Source organism: Drosophila eugracilis, unplaced genomic scaffold, assembly GCF_018153835.1.
Source record: "Drosophila eugracilis isolate 14026-0451.02 unplaced genomic scaffold, ASM1815383v1 contig_2154, whole genome shotgun sequence".
Classification (NCBI taxonomy): domain Eukaryota; kingdom Metazoa; phylum Arthropoda; class Insecta; order Diptera; family Drosophilidae; genus Drosophila; species Drosophila eugracilis.
The window spans coordinates 12,252,238-12,277,853 of record NW_024573038.1 but is presented as its reverse complement, the minus strand read 5'-3'; the positions used below and the strand labels follow the sequence as shown (position 1 = coordinate 12,277,853).

The following is a 25,616-nucleotide window of genomic DNA, read 5'->3' as shown; positions in this document are numbered from 1 at the left end:
AAATTGAGATAAAGAAAAATATCTGCTCAACCCTACTTTAATATATTTGATTATTTTAGTTTTTGGTATAAGTCCATAAGCTTAGAAGCTTTGTAGATCGGACTTTACCTTTGAGCAAATTTCGTTTTCGAATATATATAAGGCTCCTGCAATAATATTGAATAACTTTCTATAAATCCAATACAGCAATTTGACGAAGTTTAAAGTTAATTTTGTTTATGGAAGTACTTTCTGATGCAGAGAATGAAGCATTTTGGGTTTTAGTAACTTCAAATCCGAACAGACGAGAAAAACTGATGAAGACTTGGAAGATCTTACTGCCTGCAAAAGAAACCAAAATTTCAAGATTGTTTGTTTTTTTTTTGCTGTCCCTTGGGGATCTTTTTTGTTTTCTCTTTTTTTTTTGTGATTTCTTTTTTTATAAGTATTTTCAGCGTAGCTGGTTTCATATAAATTGTTTTACATATACAATACAGTTGAAATGGAGGAATTTCGTTAGGCTTCTGGTTTCTGTTCATGTTGTGCTCGATGTGTGGTGTCCGGTTCGATATTATTTTCTTTTTTTTTTTCGTTTTAGTTAGTTGCTGTATGTGGTGTGTTGTCTAAATTTACATATAATTTAACACTAAGTGTGTTCGTGTGTTTCGGTATGCAATGTATGTATTTCCTAGAAGATCGTTTAACAAATGACATGAGTGAAGTTGGTTGGATTTGGTAGAGGGTATGGGATATTATTAAAAGTACAATTTCTTGTTTATTAAATGTAATTTTCGTTCTTTTTTGTTTCCGCTTTTTTTTGTTGTTGTTTTGTTTTAGGTTTGTTATGCGTGTTACATTGGTTAAATAATTACAGTTATATAAAGTTAATATGTTTATGCTAATCCAAGTCGCTAGCCAAAATACTACGATAAAACTCAAAGATCGGTTAAATACTCTTATCGAAAAATTCTTATATATTTTTGTTTTGTATGCATTTCTCTTTCGTATGTTTTACATTTACCAGTCGTCAAATCGGACTAAACGATGAGTGGAGGTGTGGGGGGGGGGGTTAATTTGGAGATGATTTCTGCAAATTGAAGGGGTTAAAGGTCAACAATCGTAATATAATTTACACACACGCATCGACAATTTCGGGGATGGGCAAAGGAACAAATAACTCGTGCACAAATTTAAATATTTATATGCATATTATATATATAAATATATATATATATATATTATATGTATGTTCGTATGTAGGTAAGTTTGTTTAATTCGTACACAAAAATGTTCATATCCCTTATAGCCATTAAATATATGTATATATAATTGGTATATAATCTGAAGTTACAATTAATAAGGATAATAATTTATGTATTTGAGTGCGTGACAAAATTTTCAGTTTTTAATGGTTTTTGTTAATATTTTTTTTTTCTTTTTTTTTTTTGTATTTTTGTTTAGAATAGTCAACTCCTGTACAAAATTGAAATTTATAACTGAGAAATTAAAGGTAGAAAACGAACTGAAGTGGTTTACACGTAGCACTCATACATATGCATGCTACGCACTAAAAATAGAAAAAAATTTACAATACAAATGTTCTTGAATAATCTTATGTCCTAAAGCTAACTATGCATTTTGCAGTTTATAGTTATTACATAATTATTTCATTTTTTTTGTGTTTTTTTTATGTTTGTTTGTTTTAGTTTTTTTTTTTGTAAAGTTTTTTAATGTTTTTTTGTTGTTGTTTGTTTGTTGTATGTTTCAAAGTCTAATCGATAAGGTTTTCTTGTGTAGGCGTTTAGATTTTATTTAGATTTCTGGGCTGCTCAGAGCAACCCATTGGATGCTGCATACCGATGGAGGCGCCTGAGGCGACCTTGGGCTTTGAGGGACATTACAGACACGGTAGGCTGGATGCGAGGATAACAAAAGGGAGCAGGATTGAAGGCCATGGGGTCAACAACAACGTCAACAAGTCCCTGCTGCGGCATTTGGGCGAGCTTTAGTAACCACTAAACATTAACTAAATAGGTATGTATGTATATTATTAATTAATTATAATAATTCACACGTTTAACTTAAGGCTACCATAATTAAATAATTTGCAATTTAAAAGAAAGCAAAAAATAAGGATAGGGGCAACTATAATTAAGAAGCAGTTCTTTTTCGTTTTCTCTTCCGTTTTTTCCCATTTGCTGGGGCATTTTTTACGTTTTTTTTTTTTTGTTCAGCTAAGAATTTTGCAATTTTTTTTTTGTTGTTAATTTTCTGTTTTTTTGTTTCGTTTTTTTTTTTTGTTTTTCCTTTTTGTTTCGTTTTTAGATTTAGACCCTTTGATGCCACAGCAGGAGAAGTGCTGCCGTCACCGCTGCTCCTCACTGAAAGTAATTGTAGAATCCGGTTGTGGCCTGTCCCAACTCACGGATAGCCGCAAACGGATCCTTCTCTAGAAGATCGTTTCCACCGCCCGCCTGCACTCCTTTGCCGCCTGCTCCTGATCCTGCCACGCCAGCCTGTGTCTGTCCCGGCGATGGTCCTGCCCCACCGCCTCCGCCAACCACCGCCTGTGGTCCCTGGCTCAGCACAGCCGCATATGTGGTTGCCGAAGAGCCAGAGGACTGTTGGTGATGATTGGCCGCCTCCGAATGTGGTACATTGGGCGCCATAGCCTGGAACAGATCCATGTCATGGCCACCCTTCAGCGTATTGAAATTGTTGTACAACAGGCCATGCATATGATCCGACGACTTCACCGAGTGATCCACCACCGAGTTATTGGCCTGAAAGAGTGCCTCTATCAAATTGGCGCCAGCGTCCATTCCATGCATATTGTTGTAGCCACTATTTCCACCTCCGATTCCATTTCCGGTTAACGCCTGTCGGCGATACAATGGCACTGAGTTGTTGTTGCCATTGCTCAGCATTCCGTTGTTGTTATTATTGTTATGTCCACCGACACCTCCGCCGCCGATTCCCATGCCGACACCGCCAACACCGGCGTTGTTTACGCCTACATTGTTGTGCATATTTAGGTTGTTGTACGGCTTGTCATTAAGCAGCGCATTCCCAGCTGTGGATATGGAAATTGTATTAAAAAAGTTAACTAAATAATGAATGAAGGGATCCATGACCCGATGATGTCAAGGAATCTGTCTGACTTACCATTTCCCAAAAAATTGGTATTTCCAACGCCGCCCAAATTATTGCCGCCGCCATTGGGAGGTGCCTGATGTAGACCAGGTCCGCCCAGATGATTGGGATAGAGGGGACCAGGTCCTGGCGGTGGCTTCGACTGTTGCTGCTGCTGTTGTTGCTGCTGCTGCTGTTGCATCATGGCAAAGAGACGGCTCTGCTGCTGTTGCTGCTGAAGATCGACACCGTTCAAGCCGTTGCTAAGCGGAGGACCAGGAGCATTGCCCGTGCCAGCCACCATGCCCAAGACATCTCGCAATATAGGCTGTGCAATATCATTGGCTCCGTTCATGATCGAGTTGAAGACCAGATCGATCTGTTGGTTAAAGTTCTCCAGCGGCGGTGAAGCATCCACCGACTGCTGTGGCGGCTGCTGCTGCTGTTGTTGTTGACCTTGGGGATACATCATGGGATATTGAGGCCGCTGAACATGTGGATTGTTAAGCATCGGATTGTTGACCATCTGTTGCTGCGGTGGCTTATGTTGTTGTTGCTGCTGCTGCTGTTGCTGTTGTTGCTGCAGTGTGGCCATCACTTGGCGTAGCATATCGGCGAATTTGTTGGCACCTTCCTGTCCCACGTTTTCAAGTAGCTTAAGATACCACTTATACTGTTCTTCTTTCGGATTAAAAGCCATTTCATAGATGCTCACATTGGGCGGCAGTAGCTCATGGGTCAGTGGACCAAATCTCATGGAGCTCGGCGATGGTTGTTTGCCAGCATACATAAACGGATTGGGTGGTGGCTGTTGTTGCTGCTGTTGTGGTGGTGGTGGTGCTCCTGGATTATAGCCACTTCCATTGTGCCGCAAATAGGGAGGCGGTGGTGGACCGTTCTCCATAGGTGACATGGGTCCATTCGGCACACTGCTGCCTCTCTGCATGCCCATCGGCGGTGCCTGCTGTTGTTGCTGCGATGGAGGCGGTGGTGGCCCAGGTCCAGGTCCATAGAGCTGATGATGCGGCGGCGCTTGGCCATGGTTGTAGAGCGTCTTCTTGGCCAAGTAGCCAAGTTCGCTGGGATTTCTTAGCAGTTGAGCAGCCGCCGAAGCATTTGGCGGAGGTGGCGGTACACTACCACCTCTCAAGGGAAGCGAAGGATTTGCATTAAGTGGCGGTTGCAAAGGTCCTGGTCCACGTCCTGAAGCACTGACTGGCGGTGGCTGAGGCTGCTGGGGCTGCTTACTTGGCGGCAGCACACTCCATGGATTTGTTTGTGGCGGTGGGCCCCACAAGCTGGCATTCGGATTTTGTGGTGGCTGCTGTTGTCCAGGTCCCGGCCCTTGATTTTGTCCCTGCTGCGGTGGCCGCCAATGCTGCATGGCTGGATATTGACCATATGGTGGTGGTGGTCCACCTCCTCCGCCACCACCTCCGCCTGGTTGCTGTGTGGGTGGCGGACCTCCGGGTGGCATTCCTCGCAAATGCGGCGCCTGTGGTGGTGGTCCTCGCATACCCATATGTCCTCCACCGCCTCCGCCGCCGTAGTGTGGCGGTGGTCCTGGTCCAGGACCGGGACCTCCTCCGGTTCCGGGTCCAGGACCATTTCCAGACTTTCCTCCGACGGCAGCTGCAGCGGCCATCATCGCCGCCACATGGGTGGAGTACATGTGGGAGAACTGTTGATTTGCCATGGCAGCGGCCATTTGATTCATCTGATGAGCAGTGGCCGCCGGTCCAGGACCCAACATACCAGCTGCATTGGCAAAGTGAGCCGGAGGACCCGGTGGGCCGTGACCACTATGTCCATGTTGCGGTCCATTTAGATAGAGAGCAGCCTGCTCCCGCAGATACGCCTCCGGTTGAAGGGCACGTGGGACAAACTCCGGGGCCAAAGGATTTAGAACATAGCCACGTTTCAATTCTACGCCATCCAATTGTGAACGCAGATTCGACCAAGTCAAACCAAAAAGAGACTTATGTTCGTCACAGATCTCGATGAAACGCTCCCACACCTTCCGGCAACGACCAATGGAGCAAAGAGCTACTGGATCACCAACCACTGCTACCAAAGATTGGGCACGAGTGATAGCCGTGTTAAGCAGTTTGGAGTTACTCAAGAAACCATAATCCGTATCGGCATCGCCAATGCTGGCCGAGGCGGCTGCTCCGGGGGCACTTCCTTGGGGCATGCAAGTGCGTCGGGTTCGAACTGTGGAGAGGAAGACCGCTCTGAACTGTTTACCCTGAACGTTTAGCACTCGCTCCACGGATATTCCACCCATACGGCGTTTCCTCAGCTCGGAACGAATGCGAAACACCTGATCCGCGTAGGGAGTCATGATGCCAATGCTGGTATCGTTTAGTTTACCCCAAGCACTTGGCCAACGTTTCCGTAGCTCGGAAACCCTTTCCACCACCTCATAAACCTCAGCATTATTATAAAAAGCAGTTGAGTTTTTATCCTGAACATCCTCTCCTCTGGTAGTAAAGAAGGTCAAAGGATAAAAGCGCTCGTGCCTTGGTTGTTTACCGGAAGCCACCAGCTTTTGTTCGTAGAACAGCTCCGAGGTGAAACGGATGATGGCCTCGTGTGCACGATAATTCTCGCAAAGCAGAATCTTGCATGGAAAGTTTGAGGGATAGTGGTCGTATAGCCGCTCCAAAAGTGATATATGCAGCTTTCGTTCCTTGGCAAAGGCAGAGAACAGCTCTGGACTCATTTGCATATGATCTCCGGCCAAAACGATCCTTGTAGAATCATTTGCCAAAGCCAGCGGCATAATAGCTTCGCATTCCATTGCCTGAGCAGCTTCGTCCAGGAAGATATGGGTGAACAGACCCTTTGGCAGCCCTAGAGTGGCCAACTCCATACTGATACTCAGGGTAACCACTACGATCCTATGTCGCATTATATCCTCCACGCTCGGCCGCCGGAAGTTGCCCACTCCATCCGTTATACAATACTTTTGCACAACACTGTTAACGGTTGCTGACCATCTTTTGTGGTAATAAACTCTCAACGGTGTGGCCTCCTCCAAACCCTCCTCGATCCACGGGTGCAGGTACTCCTTGATATACAGATCAGCTGCTGAATTTGAGTGCGTGCAGATCAGGATCTTGGCCTCCGGTTGGGCCAGCAGTTGTTTAATAGCTTGAGCCAGTGTGTAGGTTTTTCCTGTTCCAAAGGGTCCTATTAGCAGGATGGGTGGTAACTTAATGCTCAGAGCCGTGGTGATGGCATTTACGGCCTCCCTTTGTTTGGCATTCAACTTGGGTTCACAGGCATCGGCCCACTGTTTCTTCGGTGTCCAAGGTATACTCGGTTCCAGTTCGGTGGCAGGAAAGATCAACCGAAAATCAGTAATCTTATCCACAGCATTGTGCCACTCACAGTATGGCATTCGATTCAACTGGAATTGTATATCCACATCCAGTTCAGTATCCGCTTGAAGACCCATTGCTTCTACACATTTAGCGGATAGTTTCAAGTAAATCACATTCTTGCCTTTGTCCTCGATCAACGCCTCGTAAACAGCACGATTATTGGGATCTGCTTTGGAATCGGGCTCCTCAGGTTTTGAGATGTATACACTGCTGCAGTTGGAGAGAATTAATCGGCCAGGAGATGTATCCTCCGAAATATCCTTACCCAAACGCATGAGAGCAAATAATTCACCGGCCAGGGAATATTTAGCTGTACTTGTAGCCATACCCGCTGGCGTGAGGATATAATTCGAGGCCACTGTTAACCGTGTCCTTACATTATACCTTGCTATCTGCTCATAGCGGGCAATCTCCTCTACTGACAATAACTCATGGATGCGGGAGCGGTAGTTATTCTGCGTCAACCGCTTCTCCACAATTGTTGATTGTGTCAATGTGAAAGTTGCTGCCCTGGGGCAGGGATACCTCTCTAACAGCTCCCTCTCGTGCTCTAGATCGGTGAGATAGGTATCTGTCTTTAGATGAGTGCCAATTGTGGTTTCAAACCGTGTAAGCTGCGTATTGGCAACATCCCATCGAGTGGCCGAGCTGTTGATAATGTCCCGCTTGATCTCCTCGATTTTCTCCGCATCATTCACAGGCAACACATCCACGCACAGATGCCGAACAAGCAAAGGTTCCTGACCCACGTCAAAGCAGATGGCTTGACGAAACGTTCCATAGATTTCCGTGTGAAACTCTACGGTGATTTCATGGGTCAACGTGGCCGAGTCATCGCTGGATGCCTCCGTTTGAGCCGTACTGCTTGCCACCCACTCTTGATCGGATTTGAGATCCATGCTGGACTCAGTTGGCTGGCACTGCTTGATGGACTTTAGTGCAAAATGATTTCGATGGGCATCCTGGAGGAGAGCCACAGCTTTTAAAGGCTTTTTCGTATCCAGTTGGAAGAGCCACTCCCGCTTGGAGGTCTTCGAGCTAATGCTGGTGACCAGCTGCTGTTCACACCGCGCCTCCATCTCCGGCACCCGTTCGCACATCACTCTCTCCGGAGCTGTGGCCTGAATCCATCGTTCTAGAACCTGCTCAGTATACGACTTGCCGTAGAGTTCCTTTTCGCAGGCCTTTTGCATTCGCATCCGCCGGTACTCGAATCGCTCCTTCCACTCGTTCAACTCATCCTGGCCATGAGCTTCAACGCACTGGGCACCGTAGTGGCAGGTGTGCGCCTCGCTAAACGTCTCGCACAGGGAATATGTGTCCAAAGTGTAGCCACGGGGCGGCGGACGCCACTTCCAGTCACGACCTATTCGAAAAGTAAAAAAAGTATGTATTTTGAGTGATTGAAAATTCATGTTTTGACTATATATGGAGAGAAGTTATCAAATCTAAGTTATAAAAATGTTAAAATCATTTAAAATTATGCTTTTAAAAAATGTATATTTAGTTATTCGTTCTCATTATATTTCAAGAGTCATTTGGAAAGACTTTCTAATTATAGAAATTCCCCGATACTCACCCTCATCGCTCATGATCACTTTCTGGTGGGCCTCGGTCTGGCAGTGCTGTCGCAGCTCGTTCCTCGTCTGGAAGGTAATAGTGCAATAGCTGCAGGTGGTCGATGGTGCCGCCTGATCGCCCTGATCCGAGCCCGATCCATCGCCGGATCCCGCCTGGTGTTTGACTGCCGTGAGCTTCATGGCAGCCAGCAGATCGTTGGTCTTGTGGAGACTTGTGCTGGAGCTGGACATCGTGCTGCTGCTGCCAGTGGACGAGCTACTGCTGCTGCTTGCATAGCTGCCGATTCCGTTGCCATTCTGCTGCTGCTGCTGTTGTTGTTGCTGCTGCTGTTGTTGTTGCTGCTGTTGTTGCTGCTGTTGCTGTTCCCGCTTCTTCAAACCTTTGTTGCTAAGCAACTTGCTGTACTTGTCCAGCGGCAAATTATTGGTGGCCCAGTGATCCAGCTTGGTGTCCAGTATGGCCATCTCGTCCTCGAGACGGGCATGCGGAATCTTCTGTGCCTGCGCCTTGTGCTGTCCATTCATAATCATCTGAATGATGGACTTGTAGCGCTCGAGGGTCTTGGATATGTCCGAGTATATCTGTTGGCCGCTCAGCTCGTTGATCCACTTGCTAAGAAAGATCTCAGCGTCCTGAAAGAAAGATAACAAGATGTTAGTTAAAACTAAAAATCCGGCTTCTTTACAAATCTTACAATGGAAAGCTATATTCAAAGATAAGAAATTTCCGCATTAATAAATAATAATTCTTATTTTTCTTTGAAGGTTATATTAATTTTAAATACTTAAAAACATTGTAATTGATAGCCTTATCTTCCCTAACTTGTAAATTGCATAGTTAAACGATTGAAGGTCCTCATTTTTACTCACCCCGTACTTGTGCATCTTAAACAGGGCGTGGACGAGCCATCGGCGGGCCCTAGACACGCTGGCCAGGCACTCTGTTTGCTCGGAGAGCAGCGTGAGCACCTTATAGGCATCCGCCAGACAACCCTCGAACTTTCCGAGCTCCAGTAGGCATTCGCATCGGCCCAGGAGACAGGCGATCTGTTGGTCCTTCTGTGCCCTTGATCCTGTACCCTGGGCACCGGATCCTTGGCCGGGACTGGGGGCAATCAACTGGTCGTAAAGCGCAACGGCACGGGCCCAACTTCGCCGTCGGACCATGTCGTGGGCCTGCATCTCCTTTTCGGCGGCCATAGTTTATTGGCTAGTTTTTAATGGCTCCTCCGGGTGGTTACTCATGCATGTGTGGCTTCTTCAGGTCCTTGTCTTGATCGCTCGTCTAAATTCTATGGTGATTCTGTTATGTTAAAGTTTAATTTAGTTTTTAGATTTTCTGCAAAATGTATTACTTACATAATTTAACAGTTTTGGGTGGTTAATATTAAGAAATCGATTATCGTTTTTACATTAATGTTTTAGATACTTTGCGGGCATTATGTTTACTGCAAAGGAAGAATTTTGGGATTAGAATAATGCACTTTATTTTTCGATTTTCCTGCTAATTCGACTTTCTACGTTTAAACATTTTTAAGCGGTGTTTATTTCTTTACCATAAAGTTGTTTTATTATTGTGTTTGCATTTTATTTATTGTGTTTGGAAGTGTATTTTTATTTCTGCCGAATTTGTTTTTAATTTAAAGATTTTATTCGATTTTATTTCGGTGACCAAGCTCCTTTATCGCTTAAATGCAAATTCCAATTGTCTACCAAAATTGAGTTGTTTGGACCAAAACAGAAAGTGTTTATATCTAGGCAATAGGTTCTGCTCGGCTCTTATCGGATCCGGATCCCAAACAAATGTGTGTATATAATCTATACGGACGGATTTATAGAGTTCGCCTGCAAATACATAGATACGTATATGATAAACAAACCAAAATGCTCCTTTGGCCGTCTTTATTTTTCGATTTACACAATTTTCATTCTAATTTCGGTTACGCAAAATTTCATAAGAGCAATTTTCACTCTCGCACCGGCACAAAGGGGGACGTGGGGCAAAACTTAGCGGGGGGATGGAAAAACAAAGGGGGGTAAGCACTTGCAAAGAACGAGAAAATTTGCAAGCATAATTAAAAGTAATTTTCAAGTTGCTTCTTTTTCTTATTTGTTGTTTTATATTTTTTTTATTCGGAGGTGCTTGCTCTCTTTTTTTCTGCTACTTTTTTTTGTTGCGTGTATATATGTGTGTGTGTTTTGTTGTTGTGCGGTTTTTATTTATATGCGGCAATAAATGGGTATTATTTACATTAAATGGCGAACGTTGCATTGTTAGCAAATGCAAATGCATTAAATTAAACCGTACTATTATTTAATGTTGATTTTTCTTCGCTTTTTTATATACATGGTCAGATTTTCTTGGCCTGGCATTGTCTTTTCAGCGGTTTGCAGTCGAAATAAAAGCACTTTTCTTGAAATTTTCAAAGTTATTGCATGGTTTATGCGGCTGGCTGTTGCTAGAGCACATTTATTTGTTAATTTGCACAATGCCCATGAATTTAGGCGGATTTATTTTACCATTTTTCTTTTTACGTGCTGAAAACAGCAGACGGTCGCCAGTGTTGGCTAACGCCATAGAGTACTCGTTGCCGAGTATCGCATGTGGCAATTAATAGATGCTTTAAATTTATTTTTCTCTTTTGCAGGCGTATATTAGTCAACTTTGTTTCATAAATGGAATGTTTAAGAATTCTTTTATAATTTCTTTATTTTGTTGCCTTATAATGGTACAAAACAAAACACGAGTATCGGCTGCGAACACTTTCCAAAACTAAAACATCCGTTTGGCAACACTGATGCATACACTACACGATGATTTTACACATATAAAATCGGCAACTTATATGTGCACAATACATGCAAATGACCGCATTGCACTTTTATCTGATTAGTCAGTTATTTATGCGGTTCGTTAATCATTTTGCGTGCTCAGCAAATGACAGCGATGCACTTTTTCCAGCGCTATTATCGCAAGTCAGCCAATCAGCCAGCTGTAACTTTGCTAGCCAATTTTTTTTCGTCCATTTCCGTTTTAAGCCTGATTTCCACACTCTTCCTTTACCTTTGCACTTATTCTTATTGTTTATACACTAGGGGCTAATTATATTTTACATGGTTAAGCACAAAACTATGAGAGAAAATGCACATCACGTCGAAAAATGTTAAAAATAAGTTATGTATGTATGAGGGAAAATTCGCGAAATGCTTCAGTGCTGTGTAGTGTCGTGGAAAAGTGCTGCCCATCGACGGATGGAAACCATTGACTATCGATAACAATACCGATGGATATAATCGAATTCAAAATGTTAATTTATTATATATTTTCTTATTGGTTTACAAAGCTTGAGTTAGACAGTTACTTTTAACTATATAGTCAAGACAATAACACTAAAAAGTAAGATTATATCCTCAAAACGTTCGATGTAAAAACTAAAAAGTAAAGCACTTCTTGCTCTTTTTAATGTAAATATAACTACCGAAAATTTTAAATGAGTTTTTGAGAAATCTTCTAAATAAAACCCACTCCCTTAGTTTGAATACACTGTAAAGCTGTTTATTCGAAACATTTTAATTGATTTAAATATGTTGTAAACTGGCTGTTATTATGTTGTCTCAATGCTCTCGTTTGTGTGGCGGCACATAGACCTGCTGCTGTTGCGCCTGACGATCTCCTCGGTAGCGTGAGTGTTGCTGCTGCTGCTGATGGTGGTGCTGATGCTGAGGGGCATGGCTAAGCGGCCTGTTCTGGGCATCGGTGATGGGAAGGATATCAACCTTGAGTACCTCCTCATGATTTCCATAGCCCATAAAGAAGACCACACAAGTTTTCTCCGACACTCCAGTGATCTCAGCCTCATAATACTGAAAAATTAAGAAAAAAGTATAAGCAATTTTCGAATTTGTACCAAGAACCTTAGACTTATAGAATTTTAATAACTCTTAGAGACCCAAACTCACCCTTCCATCGTCCCAGTACTTGGCCATGCACAAATCACCCTCCTGCCACAGCCAGGCGTCTCCAGGCGTCATACCGAACTGTTCCCGTGGCGCAGCCTGCGCAGCCACAGGAGCAGGCTGTGCCTGAACTGGTGCTGAAACTGGAGTGAAGGATGTCGGTGCCAATGCCTGTTGCTGCTGCTGTTGTTGGTTGGGCATCGTGACACCCTGACTCTTGAGAAGGCTCATAGCAAACTCGTTGGCTTCCTTGCTTTGGAAACCCATGATCTTACTAGGATCGTATGTATAGCCATTGGCCAATTGACTGTAGTTGGCATGCGAATGATGCCGTGGATTGTGATGTTGACTCTGATGTTTCTGGTTAGTTTGAGCCTTTTCCGGCTTCTGCGAAGGCAACTGTGCAGGTTGTTGCTGCTGCTGGGTTTCTGTTCCCGTTGCTGCCTGGCGATTGGCCTGACCATGGCCCTGTTTACGTCGATTTTCTCGTTTGGGAGCGCTGCTCACCTTGAGATTAGCCGTTTCTTCGGTTACTTTGCTCAAACGGGCATTGAAATCCTCTCCAGTATGGTTTGAGGCCTTTGCAGGTGCACTTGCTGAATTTGATCCGGAGCTGGCTGTTGTCTGCTGTTTACGCCTGTTGCCATTTGCGTTTCCGTTCTCCCCTCGATTGGAGCCTCCACGATTGCTGCCTCTATCGCTTCCACGACGATTGCCAGTATGTTCCTTACCATTTGTTGTTTCTGATTCTGCTTTAACCTCTGGATTGGCCTTGGCAGACGAATTGTCCTGGCCATTACGGTTAGAGGATTTAGCAGTCGTGTTCTCCGGTTTATTTCGTCCACCTCCACGTTCGTTGAAGCCTCCTCCACGATCCCTATGTGGTCTCTCCTCTCTCGGTGGCCTCTCTTCCCTCGGTGGCCTTTCTTCCCTATGTGGTCGCTCTTCCCTAGGTGGCCTCTCCTCCCTCGGAGGCCTTTCGTCTCTGCCACCACCTCGGTTACGTCCACCACCTCTTGAAGATCCCGCATGTCCACCACGATGCGCGGCAAAGCTGCTCGATACGTTGTTCTCAAACCTCGAACGATCCGCAAATTTTCCTCCTCCACCAGCAGCTGACGATCTGCTATCGGCTTCGCTGAACCTCGAGTTTCCGTATTGCTTGAAGGGATTAAAGTGATTGGTAGTGGGTGGGGCAGTTGGAGCGGCAGCAAATGTCTCTGCAATGCTTGGAGCCGGAGTCTCCGTGGCGGGCAGTTTGTTGGTTAGGAAATCAAACAGAGTGGCATTGGCAGCTGGCTTGGCTGCTTCAGCTTCGTCCTTAGCGCTGGCACCACGTTTTCCTTCTCTCGGCGGACGATCTCCACGTCCAGGACGACCCATGGATTCAATAGGCCCACCACCTCCAGCTTCTTTGCGTCTTTTTAAATTGAAAAGAGCGCGCTCTAAGTTATTTCGAGTGGCATGCAAGGCACTGCGGGCCTCCTCTTCACTAAAGCCCTTGTCCAGGATCTTCTTGACGTTGTGATCGACGATGTTTTGACCACCACCACCAAAGACCTTTTTACCGCCTGCCTTGGTGGCCACGGCGATGGCCTCGGTGCGCATGGCATTGAACTCGTCGTTTTCCTTCGCCGGCTTATCCTTATCTCCCGACGAGCCAAGGCTCTTAAAGTTTCTTTCCCTTTCGGCAGTGGTATCGATTTTTCGGCCAAATGCCACCCAAGGAGGCGGGGCCGAGGATCCGCTCAAGGGCCGACCACTGCGAGCATATCTCAGCATGGTCCTGGCAAGATCCCATTTTTCATAGAGCGCATCAACACGGCCTCCAAGAAGCTGAATCTCACTGGATTTTAGCAGTATAAATCCTTGCATTAGTTGAAGTTTTTCGGCCTTGAAAAAGATTTTACTACCAGGAGCCACATTGAGATTCAGCTGAGGTACTGACTCTAGCTCTAGAGCCTGTATGGAATTCTGACCATCACTCAGATCTAACTGAAGAAGGCGTGGTGCCGCCTTTGATTCCTCATTCGCTTTGGGGGCTGCGATATTTCGCACTCTTTGCACCTGCAGCACTATCTTTCCTGGCAATGTGGTATCTTCGCGTTTCGCGGGCAGTGCACCACCGCCTATATCTCGAATATCTCTCTGAAATCGTGAGTAATAGTTTAAATATTAATAATTACACATATTATGAAGCAGCCGGTTCGCATACTACTCACATTCAGTGCATCATCGACTATTTTCCGGAAATCCTCGCTTCCAACGGCTGTTGTCACAGTTTTAAGGCCTTCCTCCGTCAGGTGCCTGCATTAATCGTTAGTTGGATATATTCTCTCCTTTATTGTTATGTACTTACCATCCAACTTCTTTTAGTTTCTTGGCTAATTCCATTTTTTCATGAATACGTCTTTTTTTGCAACTTCTAGCGATGGAAAAACTATTAGATGTGTGTACTCGCTAGTGATGTGTAAGGCGGCAATAAGAAAAATCGGTTGGAGAGCAGAAATATCGCTTAAATTTTTTAATTATGCAATATGATATAAAAGTTATTTATGAATTCACTATGCACATGCGGTTGAAAAACACTTAACTTAGAAATAAGCCAACTTTTTTTTTAAAGTTTCAACCAAAGTTTATGCAAGAATAGAGTAAAAATGTTCGGGCTCACTTCATACAAATTGCATTAGGCAAATTCTTACAGAGAACGAGAACAATTGAGTTACTCACATTTTTTCTTGATTTTAAAATATTTTAACATACGTAAATGGGCAACATAGCTTAGTCATATAGCATACAGAATAAATGTTAAGTAAAAAAGAACACGTAGAAACAGGCGACAATAATTTAAAGATTTTATAAACTTACAGTATACGGAATACCCCATACACTACACAACCAGTCTTATGTTAAGCGTAATTTAAGCGCTATTGAAAACTGCAGACCGGTCACACTGATAGGGAAAATATATAAGGGGCTGCCGTCTGCGGAGCGAATGAATAACGGTTCGCGAGCAACAACGATTCTTTACTCGAGAGCGGAGTAATTTTCCAAGTCGACAAATAGTGTTTCAAAACCAAAACGAGATTTATTCGACTAGTCGCGCCTACAAATTACCAAATCGAAGGAGCTGCAATTCAGGTCCCGAGTCCGCGGAGCAAAATCTGTGGAAAGTGCTAGAAAAAAATAGGAAAGAAAAACCAGTGACGCGAGCAACAACAACAACAAACCGTCATCGGACGATTTATACAATATCTAACGCAGAGTCCAAAGCATGAATCTGTCATTCGCTGGCTGCGGATTCCTGGGCATTTACCACGTCGGAGTGGCCGTCTGCTTCAAGAAGTATGCACCGCATCTGTTGCTGGAGAAGATTGGAGGCGCTTCGGCCGGTTCCCTGGCCGCCTGCTGTCTCCTCTGCGATTTGCCATTGGGTAAGTCTCTTCCCACTCATTTCATGGGTGGGTCGAAGAGGGTTCTAAATATAAGTATATTAAAAATTGTATCTATTAACAATTCAGACATACAATTTAGATTAACATTTTATACTGTTTGCCACTTATAGTTTGTGTGTCTGGCTTCAGCCTTTGACCACTGATCTTCGCTAGTAAATTCCCTTTCAATAATTTTCTTCACCCCTCTGGTATTTTCTCTACTTCTCTCTTCCTTTCTTGCGAAACATACATACACAGCCATACATAGGCAAAACAGCTGACTGCAAAAACAACCACTGGGCAGTTCAGTGACTCTCTTAGTGGGAGGCAGAAAGAGTGTGAGAGAGCAGGAGATGAGATGCTGCGGAGCTCAATATAAAACGCATTGAATTAAATTGATAAGGTTGTTTGCGTTTGTAGGTCGCTAGGAAGTCAATGGGGGTCTTTCATAATTCCCTGCGATAGTGTGTGTGTTTTTGGGCGTGTTTGTCCAATTTCCAAAAGGGGCTCGTCTGTCGAAAGAAAACTGCGGCGCAGTTGAAAAACCTCACGAAAACATAAAAACAAGTTTCGTTGTTCGGGACAACGCACTTTTGTAAAGAGGCAACCGAATATATAAGCAAATAGCCGGGCAACACAAACACACCAATGGTCAAAATACTAAGGTTTTAGTCCTGAAAATTTTCATAAAATTACGAAAATACTTTCTAGTTTTTCCTAAAAATAAGAGGAATCGAAAAAGTAATACTAGCAAATTCAAAAACCATAAATATAAAATTTCACCATTGATTAATCTTATCTGAAATTAGCAATTTTAAATTAAAGAGATTAAACTTTAAACTTAAAGTGATTTTTTCCTGAAACTGATTAAAACAATCTTACGTCAGAATGATTAAGTAACAACGTGCATTTAATCTACAATCTATCACGAAAAAGATACTATTATTTTGACCCCAACTGTATACATACAAACCTATTTTGATCGAGATGCTTGAAGGTCGATTGTTTATTCATGTGTTTTGTTTATGCTTAGGAGGCGCGTTCATCGAAAGTCGCCTAGGAATTCGAGGCAAAAGTTGTGCTATTATGGAATCGAGTATCTATATATAGCTGTAACGAACGTATATATAGGCTTGAAACATGAGTTCTTGTTTTCGATTTTTTTTTTTTTTTGTATACATATGTGTAACGCTTCGTTTGTATCGTGGGTATAAACATGTCAATCACTGGGGGAACACTAAACTAGCTGGGTAGAAAAACAAATGTCAGCTGGATTACTCATGGCTACTGTGCAACAATGTGCCGATCTTCTATAGGCCTTATCGCTTGACCAGGGTAATCCAGAGCCATAATCTGGAATAACGTCAGCAGCGGCAGGCGAGGAGCAGCGTTCTCGATCGTTAAAATAATCAATCGGTTTTTTGTTTGCTTTTATGCCAATGGGATGATCGTCACCCCCAGGGTTTAACATGCTCAATTTCCCCTGACTTTGCTTCCATTGAAGTTGCCACACAGGGAATACTACGTTCTAAAATTGGGCTTTTGTCCCCAAAAAATCCAAGAACAATACATTTCAAAAGAAGCTTTGTTCTTGAATTAATAGGGAGAAAATAAAACAATAAATCACGTCATTTATTAATAATAGTATTGAAAAGTAAACTTTAGCTTTGACATCATCAGAGGAATATGAATGTTTCTTCTGGTTTCTGGATCTATCATTCTGGCTTATTCCTTTTTGCATCTTTTGCTTTTTCGGGTCAGTGGTAGGTTTTCCATTTCTACCTACCTGATCTTTATTCTCAACTGGTAGAAAGTTCGTTAGCCTGTCTCGCAGCTGCTGCAGGTAACTAGAATTTTCCTGTAATTTCAGTATTCAGTTTCCACTTTAATTGCTGCAATTAAATTTGGTCGGTTGCATTGTGATCTAGGTCTATTTGATTACTCAGCCCAGAGCGTGTCCAATTTGGACTTTAAAAGTCATTATATAGTTAACTCGGGTCCTAAGTACAGGTAAGGTACAATATAAGTACAGAAGCGTTTCACAAAGAAAAGACGGTTTGTTCCGCCGCGTCGGGCAGATTAGAGTTGTGAAAGTTTTTACTTGTTTATGGGTTTGCCAACAAAGCGTCACAAAGAGATTCGTCAGGTATTGGAATTAAATTAGATACATATAAAAGAAAACTACTTTTCCAGTTTAGTTTTCCGTTAAACTAAAGAAAGTTATGGTATCAGTTTTGAAAAAACTTTAAGTACTTCATTGCTAGACTAATATTTTAATTCTGTTACTTAATAGGAACTCTTCTGCATTTCCTTTCTACTCGAAATACAAGGGTTATTTAGACAGTGCTTTGGAAAAACACCTCATCCGACACTCTTTATAAACCTATTCATTCATGACGGCTCTTTTATGGCCCAATTTATCAAATGTTCACCGCACTTCCTCTTTGTTGTTGCCACTCGAAGCACTTGAACACGAGTTGGGGATAGCCACGCGAACTTAACTTATCAAAAGTATCGTATGACGACGGCATCGCAAACTATATTGCTAAGATAATTCCACCATTTCCCCCCATTTCACCGACGAGTACTTAAAACTCCTTCAGATAATTGCAATTTCTTTCGATTACTTTGATATACCCTTAGTTACAGGGCGTTAAAAAAAAACAGATCATTATCAGTGAATGGAAATTACCTTGTTTTGATGGATTCTCCCTTTTATTTTTCAAAGCTTCTAAGGGCCACATAAGCAAAAAAATTTCTAAATGCAAATATGTAAATACAAATATTTAGTCTAGGTTTATTTTTAGTGGAAAAGCCAACGGCCGACCTTCAATATACGGCTATCTGGAAATTTTAGAAATCTCAACTGCAATTCATTGTTCTATGTGGGCACGAATGTACATACATATATATTCATTGCTTATCGGTTTGATTTACCTTTATGGGCACGTTATCATGTGGGAGTCATGTTTTGTTGCCGATTTCCGTCGCTTAAAGTCCAAGTTGCGGGTGTTTCTAAATTATATTCGCTTACGTAGTATATAAGACTTTTGAATGGTTCGATTTCGTTACAGCTGGTAATATAAAAATATGAGTCAAGTGCAGTTTTGCGATTTAAGTCGCACATCGAGCTCTTTGTTTGATTCAGATCGATCGCTATCTATATGGCCGTACTGACTTGACTATAGGTATACCATATATGCTGCATTCGATTGACGTATTTTGCATTGGGCTTAGTTTCCTATTCCTATTCTGAAGATAGTGATTAGAGCACAAAGCAAATACTATCTGCATATTTACATACATATGTGGTACGCAGCTGTGTCGTACATCCTAGAATACATAATGCTATCAGCTCTGCGGGGTCCTCTATATATGCGGCGTATCTACTACCAATGATCTCCTACGCTCAATCAATCGCCAATGCAAATGAGGCTGTTCATCATTATCGAATGCATTATTGTTGATTGACACACTTTCTGCGGCACAAAAAACTAATCCACGATAACACTTGGTCACGGGCCGCGTTTTCAATTGAATTTAATGGAGGCTTTCTTCGAGGTCTTAGGCTTAAATAACCTTTCCTACGCTTTAAACTTTAATATAAATCAATATCCATATGATCAAGTCAGTTACGCTTAGATCATCTTTGTTATAGTAGATACAATATTTCAAAAGATAGTACATTTCCCAGTTGAATGATATTTTTCGAATCGAAAATAGCAGCTGCCGCAATCCAGGGACAAAATTCCATCCTACCTTTCTCTTTTTTTTCCCTTCGACCTCCCAAACCCACCCTGAAAACCAGATATGAAAGCGAAATATTCGAACGTTTCCCGAAATCCGTTGCCAAGTGCACAGAATTCATGGCATTGCAATGTGACCTATATAAATATATGTATTTGTGTAACGGCTGCACGAAGCGCACACAGAAAACTTATATAGTCAAGGGGATAAGTATGTCCACTATGGAAAACATATATTTGACTAATACATTGTAGGAATTAAAACTACCAAAAAGTAAAATACATTAAAGTGGTTTGCCATGCGTAAAACCATTACATTTTAAATGTCTTCATGCCAGTTTTATAATAACAATTAAAACGTTTAAAAAAAATGTCAAGGTCTAAAGAAGATTCATAGACAGTAAATGTAGTTACGGCATTAAAGAAAGAAGTAACACATTTGTAGGTCTTCAGCAATTACAAAAAAAGGGGTTTCCAAATATTAACAGATTCTATTAACAGAAAGTCCAGAACAAAGAAGTCTTACAAGTCATAAACAGAAATAAAAAAAAAAACACAGAATGATAGTGTAAACATAATTACTTTGCCCACTGTAAACATGTGCACAAACACATATAGCGTATATGTAAGTGGGTAAACTATGCGCAAGCGGAAGAAGCAGAGAATTCAGATATTCTTGTTTTTGTGCTCTGTGAATACAACCACAATATCACGTGATGAGGCATTTTATTTTATTTTTGGGTGCCCGGTGATATGAGAAGAGTGAACATAAGAGAGTCACTACTTGAATTTTGGGGGTCAGACCACGGAAATGGGGGTGTGTGTGTGTGTGTGCCGCTCTCTCGCTTCCTCTCTTTCTTGTTGAAAGTTTGTTTGTCTTTCCTTTTGCCATGAAGAGCAACAACTGCATACGTATGACACTCCTCCCTTTTCCCCATCCACATTTCTCCCAGAAACTTGTTTATTTATCCATTCGAGTCGAGCCCCCAAAAGAAATAGTATTTTTGGTGCAGCTGTTTGTGTATGTATGTATATTTATGTCTGTATTTGTATTTCCCTTTATGTTGTTTACGATTTCGTTTCGTTTTGGTTTTCATTTTCCATTTGCCGTTATGCCCCCGGCCGCCAAAGTGGGCGTTAGTTGCACTTGACTTGCGGTTACGATATACGTAATATCGGGGGGGCCAACTGTACATTCCACAAACAGTGATGGGCATAAAATTAGCGTTTACTTTAAAGTTTACTTACTATAAAAATTCGCAGTTGTAAAAGATTTATTAGTTGCAAGTCCAAGGTTTTCAAAAAATTGCCTTTTTAAAGTTACAATACGGTGTTAAAAAGTTAATTACCCATGACCATTAAATAACACTAAGTTACAGCATTTGAAATACACTGTTAAAATGGGCGTATCTTAGAGATACTAGAGTTTAAAGTTACAAAGCATAGAGTTTTTTAACATTGCAATGCCCAAAATTTCTTCCGAAGAAATACACACTTTTAACTTTAGCTTATAAGTATCGTATTATCTAAGAGTTATGACAAACATGTTAATATGAAGAGCTACCTGCATGCATAGGATTCAAGGTTAAATCGCATTTAACAGATTTATTTAACCCAGCAAAGCCACGCCCACTTTTCTCATTCGCTTTTCGTTAATAAATAAAAGCTCATTTTTCCACGCAGTTGTTATTTGCCTAAGAAAAACAACAACAATAATTAAGAGGGCAGCACGTAACGTGATAGCGTTGTTTATTTGCATTTCCCTCTCTAGTTTATTATTGTTGTTGACAATCAAAAGCGGAATAGCGAAAACAAAAATTGATATATAATCGTGAATTGGGACCCCCACGAGTTCCATGGGTTCTTCAGCTAGATTCCAAACTCCATCCATAACAAAAGTGTTCAATGTCGTTGAGGCTTTAAAATAGTTTAACTGATAAGTGAATGAACGTGTTATGTGACTTGTTTTTCCTAACTATGGTTATTCCAGATTATATACACAAAAATAATACTGATCGTGTGGCATAATTCCGGGGTTTTTAAATGAGTCGTGAACCCAGGCTTTTGCTATAATTTCTGGTTATGTCTTGTCTGATGACCTGATTTCGTTTTGCGTCAATTTATGGAATAAAGCGAAATTATACATGAATATATAAATATTCTAACCTTATCATAATCATTGCTGTAGGCCGTACGGCTTTCGTCTAATCAAAATATTTGGAAAGTACTAACGTGTGGCACTGCTGGGAACATGATTTCTTATCAAACAGGCACATGGCACACGCAAAACTACTATTTTTATGGGTACAATTTGAGAGCGTGAGTTTCCAAATAAGTTCAATAAATTAATTTAAAGGTCTCTAAAGGTATGGTTATGGTATCATTCAGAAGTTAGGAGGAAACCCACTGAGTGAAGTCAATTTAGATAATTAAATTAATTAATTAAAAGTATTATCAATGTTACCACTTATTTGTAAATGAATTTCTTAAAAGTAAATACAAATATAATTACATTTCCTAGTAATTTTCTTATCATCTATGAAAGCTTTTCGGATCGTACGATTTTTCATTGTGAAACTTACTATTTTTGTTGCTTCATTGTTAAACTCAAGTTGTACCATATGGTGGGATCTATAGTGGCTTATCAGTACCCATAAACTGTGTTGGGGGTCGTGCGGCAAATAGAACAATACAAACACTTTCAAACCACTTCAAGGTTCGTACGTCATTTCCCCTCATAAACGGTGCGGGAAATGGCCAACCCAGCACAGCAATAACACTGCCAAGAGCAGCACTTGACCCTTTGGATGACACAATGACGCAAAAGCTGCGGGCATCATCAGACGTAGATCAGCAATCGGGGAAACACAAGATGAGATAGCCCAATGAACCCGAAAATATGAATATTGTATAAGCTCGATTAGCAAGGGTATTATCGGCTATGTAGTCGATCTTCTCTAAATCAATTTGGAAACTTTCTAGAACTATTTTTAGATTGATTGATTACATGACATCTTAATTGAGCTCCAGGCTTTCCATTTTGAATTACATTTTCTCTTAATAAGATAGGGATCATGGCTTTTGTATTCTAAAGTCCACAATTTTATAAGCAAGCTTTAATTAAGATTTTAAAGTGCACTTTTGCTAATGGCTTTTCTTTTTTTTTATTTTACAGGGAGCATGACTTCGGATTTCTTTAGGGTAGTGAACGAAGCACGTCGCTATTCTCTGGGTCCCTTCAGTCCCTCCTTTAATATTCAAACTTGCCTCCTGGAGGGTCTGCAGAAGCATCTGCCCGACGATGCCCACAAGCGGGTTAATGGACGTCTCCACATCTCACTTACCCGAGTCTATGATGGAAAGAACGTGATCATCTCGGAGTTTGAGTCAAGGGAAGAGGTCCTGCAGGCATTATTGTGTGCATGCTTTATACCAGGATTCTCTGGCATTCTGCCGCCCCGTTTCCGTGGAGTGCGCTATATGGATGGTGCCTTTTCGGACAACTTGCCCATTCTGGACGAGAACACAATCACAGTGAGCCCGTTCTGCGGCGAAAGTGATATTTGCCCAAGGGATCAGAGTTCACAGCTTTTCCATCTGAATTGGGCCAACACCAGTATCGAGATCTCCAGGCAGAACGTAAATCGTTTTGTGCGGATCCTCTTCCCCCCTCGTCCCGAGTTTCTGTCAAAATTCTGTCAGCAGGGATTCGACGATGCCCTGCAGTTCCTCCATCGAAACAATCTTATCAATTGTCGGCGTTGCGTGGCAGTTCAGTCCACATTCGTGGTTTCCGAGACAGTGGCCCAGCCGCAGGAGTTTGATCCCGAGTGCAGGGAGTGCAAGAAGCATAGAAAGGTAAGGATTATTAAGTTATAGTTAAAGAACAAGATCTTACGTTTAAATCTTGTACCTTAGCTATTTCCCAATAAATAGACTTAAACTAACTTCTATTTTCTTTGTTTTCAGGACGCTTTGAGCTCAAATATGCCACAAACAGTGCTGGATGTAATCCAGGATTATATCGAACAAGCTAATAAGGGTCTGGCCAATTGGATCTTCAAACATCGTGGTATTAAACTGCTTTCCCTGCCTGCTACAGTGCCAATGGACTTTCTCCTTGCCACTATTTCAAAGTAAGTTTTAGTATCTCATTTCTATAAAACCAAAATACTTACACAATTTATTTTATTTTCATTTTAGAATATCAGAATTGACGCCGAAACTTACCAAGCAAGCCAGAGTAATGGTGGAGGACTTTGTGCTTCAGTTGAATAACGCCATGCGGATACGCCTGCTAAATAAATTCACTGTAAGTTAATTAAGAGCTCACTAGTTTAAGGTGCTGTTCACCTTTTTATGATTCAAATTAAAGAATTTTTCAAATGTTTTCGTCCGGTACATAATGTATAATTTATACTTGTTATTGCAGCTTTATGACCAGCCTCACTTTGATGCCACTGGACTCCTCCATTCCAGTCGCTTATATGGACCTCGTGTATCAATTCTAGTAGATGAATGGTGAGTTAAGCTATAATTTTTCTCCATTGAACAAATATTTTAACTTATTGATTTTATTTATAGTGGAGCCACCCCACTAGAGGACGATGTCGATAACTTTGAGCATGTCCTCAAGATGACCACGCACAACGACGCTCTCTATGCCTATTACTACACCGACAATAACACAAACAAGGTTAAAGTAACTGAGATTTTCGATTTTGACGATATGACGGAGCATGACCAACTGGCCACTGATCTGCAGATATACGAAGGATCGGTGGAAGATCATCCCAATCCCCATCAGCACAGTCACAATACAGTGGTTAGCGAATGGAATGGTGTAGAATCAGGTTAGTATTTAACCAAATACTACACTTTTAAGTTTAGATATCACATCATTATTTAGTGAAACGTATCATTTGCAAATTGAAATCAACACCAAACATTTTTTTCAGTACAAATTATGCCCACGACTCCTGAACTACACGACGTAGCATTTTAAAGCACTCTTAAAGCACAGTTAATCAAAATAAATCAAACGACTTTAAATGCACCTCCATAACCTTTCACCCATTCAAGCATTAAGTCTAAATTTTAAATCATTGGCAGGTAAATGATCAAAATTTTACAACCAATATCCCCGTTAATCCCATTAAAAACTTCATTTTATGTAATTTATATTTTTGTAACACTTGTAATAATATATATTTTCCTTTTTAATGCTCCATAGACTTCTTCATCGATGCCCAGTCGCCAAATGTGGAGGATAGTAAAACAATAGTGCCACAATTTGCCCGCGTGGATCTGGAGCCCGACTCAGATGCTAGCGTCCTCAGTGATCCTGAGGTTGATCAGACTTTTAGCAACACTACGCACAACACCGCTATGTATATAGAAATTGAATGAGATTAGAATGGGAAGTGGGAATGCAAGGGATTATGGGGGCATCATCTTAAGAACTGTAACGAAACATCTCCAAAGCGGCTCGTAGCAAAGCGAAAAGCCTAGTAGCGTTTCCATTAGTATAATTCTTAGTCTTAGTACGACCAACGTATGTACCTAACTTAACTTAGCCGTATGCTGCCATTGTATCATCGCCAGTTTGTAAGCGGCAATTAGAAAATAATTGCATTCTTGTTATTAGTCACCCAAACACGACTTGTATTACATCCAAATCCCATATGTGTTTAGCCTAAGTTGATAATGTATAAACAATTAAACAATAAACTAAATTTATAAAATGCGTTTTTTTATTTATGTACGTGGAATATAAAGACAAATGGGAATTTTTTATCTCATTCAGAAAACAAAGGAAGCTGTAGTATGGAATACCATACTAGCCAAACTAATGACTAATAAAAATACATATTATTTTTAATATACGAGGTGTGTTCAAAAAGTAAGGTGACTTTGTATTTTCAAGAAAAACTATTAATTTATTTATCAATATTTATGTTGTCCCCTTCAAAGTAATCCCCCTCAGATACAATACACTTATGCCAACGGTTTTTCCAATCCTCAAAGCACTTCCCATAAGCACTTTTCGGTATAGACTTGAGCTCTTGCAGCGATGCAGTCTTTATCTCTTCAATCGTTGCAAATCTCCGTCCTTTCATAGGTCTCTTCAGTTTTGGGAACAAGAAAAAGTCACATGGGGCCAAATCCGGTGAATATGGTGGCTGAGGCATTATTGTGGTGTTGTTTTTGGCCAAAAAATCTCTCACAAGCAAAGATGAGTGAGCAGGGGCATCATCGTGATGCAAAAGCCATGAATTGTTTTTCCACAATTCTGGACGTTTCTTTCGTATTGCTTCTCGCAAACGGCGCATAACTTCCAGATAATACTGTTTATTGACCGTACGACCATATGGTAAGAACTCCTGATGCACCACGCCA

General features: G+C 41.6%; 3 protein-coding genes across 6 annotated transcripts; 1 reads left to right on the top strand and 2 right to left on the bottom strand.

Annotated features, from left to right (window-relative positions):
* Nucleotides 1-930: 930 nt before the first annotated feature.
* On the bottom strand, nucleotides 931-11,330 carry LOC108105996 (probable helicase with zinc finger domain). Of its 2 annotated transcripts, none has more exons than XM_017212834.2 (6): nucleotides 10,601-11,330; nucleotides 9,440-9,528; nucleotides 8,951-9,383; nucleotides 8,080-8,713; nucleotides 3,145-7,866; nucleotides 931-3,052 (listed from the first exon to the last, which is right to left on the bottom strand). In XM_017212834.2, exons 3-6 carry the CDS (start codon nucleotides 9,278-9,280, stop codon nucleotides 2,358-2,360), a joined length of 6,381 nt encoding a protein of 2,126 aa, XP_017068323.1. In that variant the 5' UTR covers nucleotides 9,281-9,383; nucleotides 9,440-9,528; nucleotides 10,601-11,330; the 3' UTR covers nucleotides 931-2,357. The 2 variants fall into 2 exon arrangements, with proteins under 2 accessions (XP_017068323.1, XP_017068322.1); XM_017212833.2 differs by having other exon boundaries at nucleotides 11,145-11,330.
* A 280-nt stretch (nucleotides 11,331-11,610) lies between these two features.
* LOC108105997 (tudor domain-containing protein 3) lies at nucleotides 11,611-14,497 on the bottom strand. Its single transcript, XM_017212835.1, has 4 exons — nucleotides 14,397-14,497; nucleotides 14,260-14,344; nucleotides 12,041-14,185; nucleotides 11,611-11,944 (listed from the first exon to the last, which is right to left on the bottom strand). Exons 1-4 carry the CDS (start codon nucleotides 14,429-14,431, stop codon nucleotides 11,696-11,698), a joined length of 2,514 nt encoding a protein of 837 aa, XP_017068324.1. The 5' UTR covers nucleotides 14,432-14,497; the 3' UTR covers nucleotides 11,611-11,695.
* A 525-nt stretch (nucleotides 14,498-15,022) lies between these two features.
* Nucleotides 15,023-24,961, top strand: LOC108106017 (patatin-like phospholipase domain-containing protein 2). 3 transcript variants are annotated; one of them, XR_001772377.1, is made up of 8 exons: nucleotides 15,023-15,471; nucleotides 22,393-23,075; nucleotides 23,187-23,353; nucleotides 23,421-23,529; nucleotides 23,650-23,738; nucleotides 23,802-24,070; nucleotides 24,176-24,329; nucleotides 24,451-24,542. XR_001772377.1 is itself a non-coding variant. In XM_017212865.1 (7 exons), the coding sequence occupies exons 1-7, from the start codon at nucleotides 15,312-15,314 to the stop codon at nucleotides 24,220-24,222; spliced, it is 1,524 nt and encodes a 507-aa protein (XP_017068354.1). In that variant the 5' UTR covers nucleotides 15,023-15,311; the 3' UTR covers nucleotides 24,223-24,420. The 3 variants fall into 3 exon arrangements, 2 of the variants coding, with proteins under 2 accessions (XP_017068354.1, XP_017068353.1); XM_017212865.1 differs by lacking the exon at nucleotides 24,451-24,542 and having other exon boundaries at nucleotides 24,176-24,420; XM_017212864.1 differs by lacking the exon at nucleotides 24,176-24,329 and having other exon boundaries at nucleotides 15,024-15,471; nucleotides 24,451-24,961.
* The last annotated feature ends 655 nt before the right edge of the window (nucleotides 24,962-25,616 follow it).

Excerpts from the sequence above, each read along its gene's own strand:
- LOC108105996 (XM_017212834.2), bottom strand. The coding sequence starts at position 9,280 with ATGGCCGCCGAAAAGGAGATGCAGGCCCACGACATGGTCCGACGGCGA. Across the intron at positions 8,714-8,950 it reads TTAAGATGCACAAGTACGGG|GACGCTGAGATCTTTCTTAG; the intron begins GTGAGTAAAAAT and ends TCTTTCTTTCAG. Across the intron at positions 7,867-8,079 it reads AGTGATCATGAGCGATGAGG|GTCGTGACTGGAAGTGGCGT; the intron begins GTGAGTATCGGG and ends CTTTTCGAATAG.
- LOC108106017 (XM_017212864.1), top strand. The coding sequence starts at position 15,312 with ATGAATCTGTCATTCGCTGGCTGCGGATTCCTGGGCATTTACCACGTC. Across the intron at positions 23,530-23,649 it reads GCCTGCTAAATAAATTCACT|CTTTATGACCAGCCTCACTT; the intron begins GTAAGTTAATTA and ends TTGTTATTGCAG. Across the intron at positions 24,071-24,450 it reads ATGGAATGGTGTAGAATCAG|ACTTCTTCATCGATGCCCAG; the intron begins GTTAGTATTTAA and ends AATGCTCCATAG.
- LOC108105997 (XM_017212835.1), bottom strand. The coding sequence starts at position 14,431 with ATGGAATTAGCCAAGAAACTAAAAGAAGTTGGATG. Across the intron at positions 14,345-14,396 it reads AAACTAAAAGAAGTTGGATG|GCACCTGACGGAGGAAGGCC; the intron begins GTAAGTACATAA and ends CGATTAATGCAG. Across the intron at positions 14,186-14,259 it reads TAGTCGATGATGCACTGAAT|AGAGATATTCGAGATATAGG; the intron begins GTGAGTAGTATG and ends TCACGATTTCAG.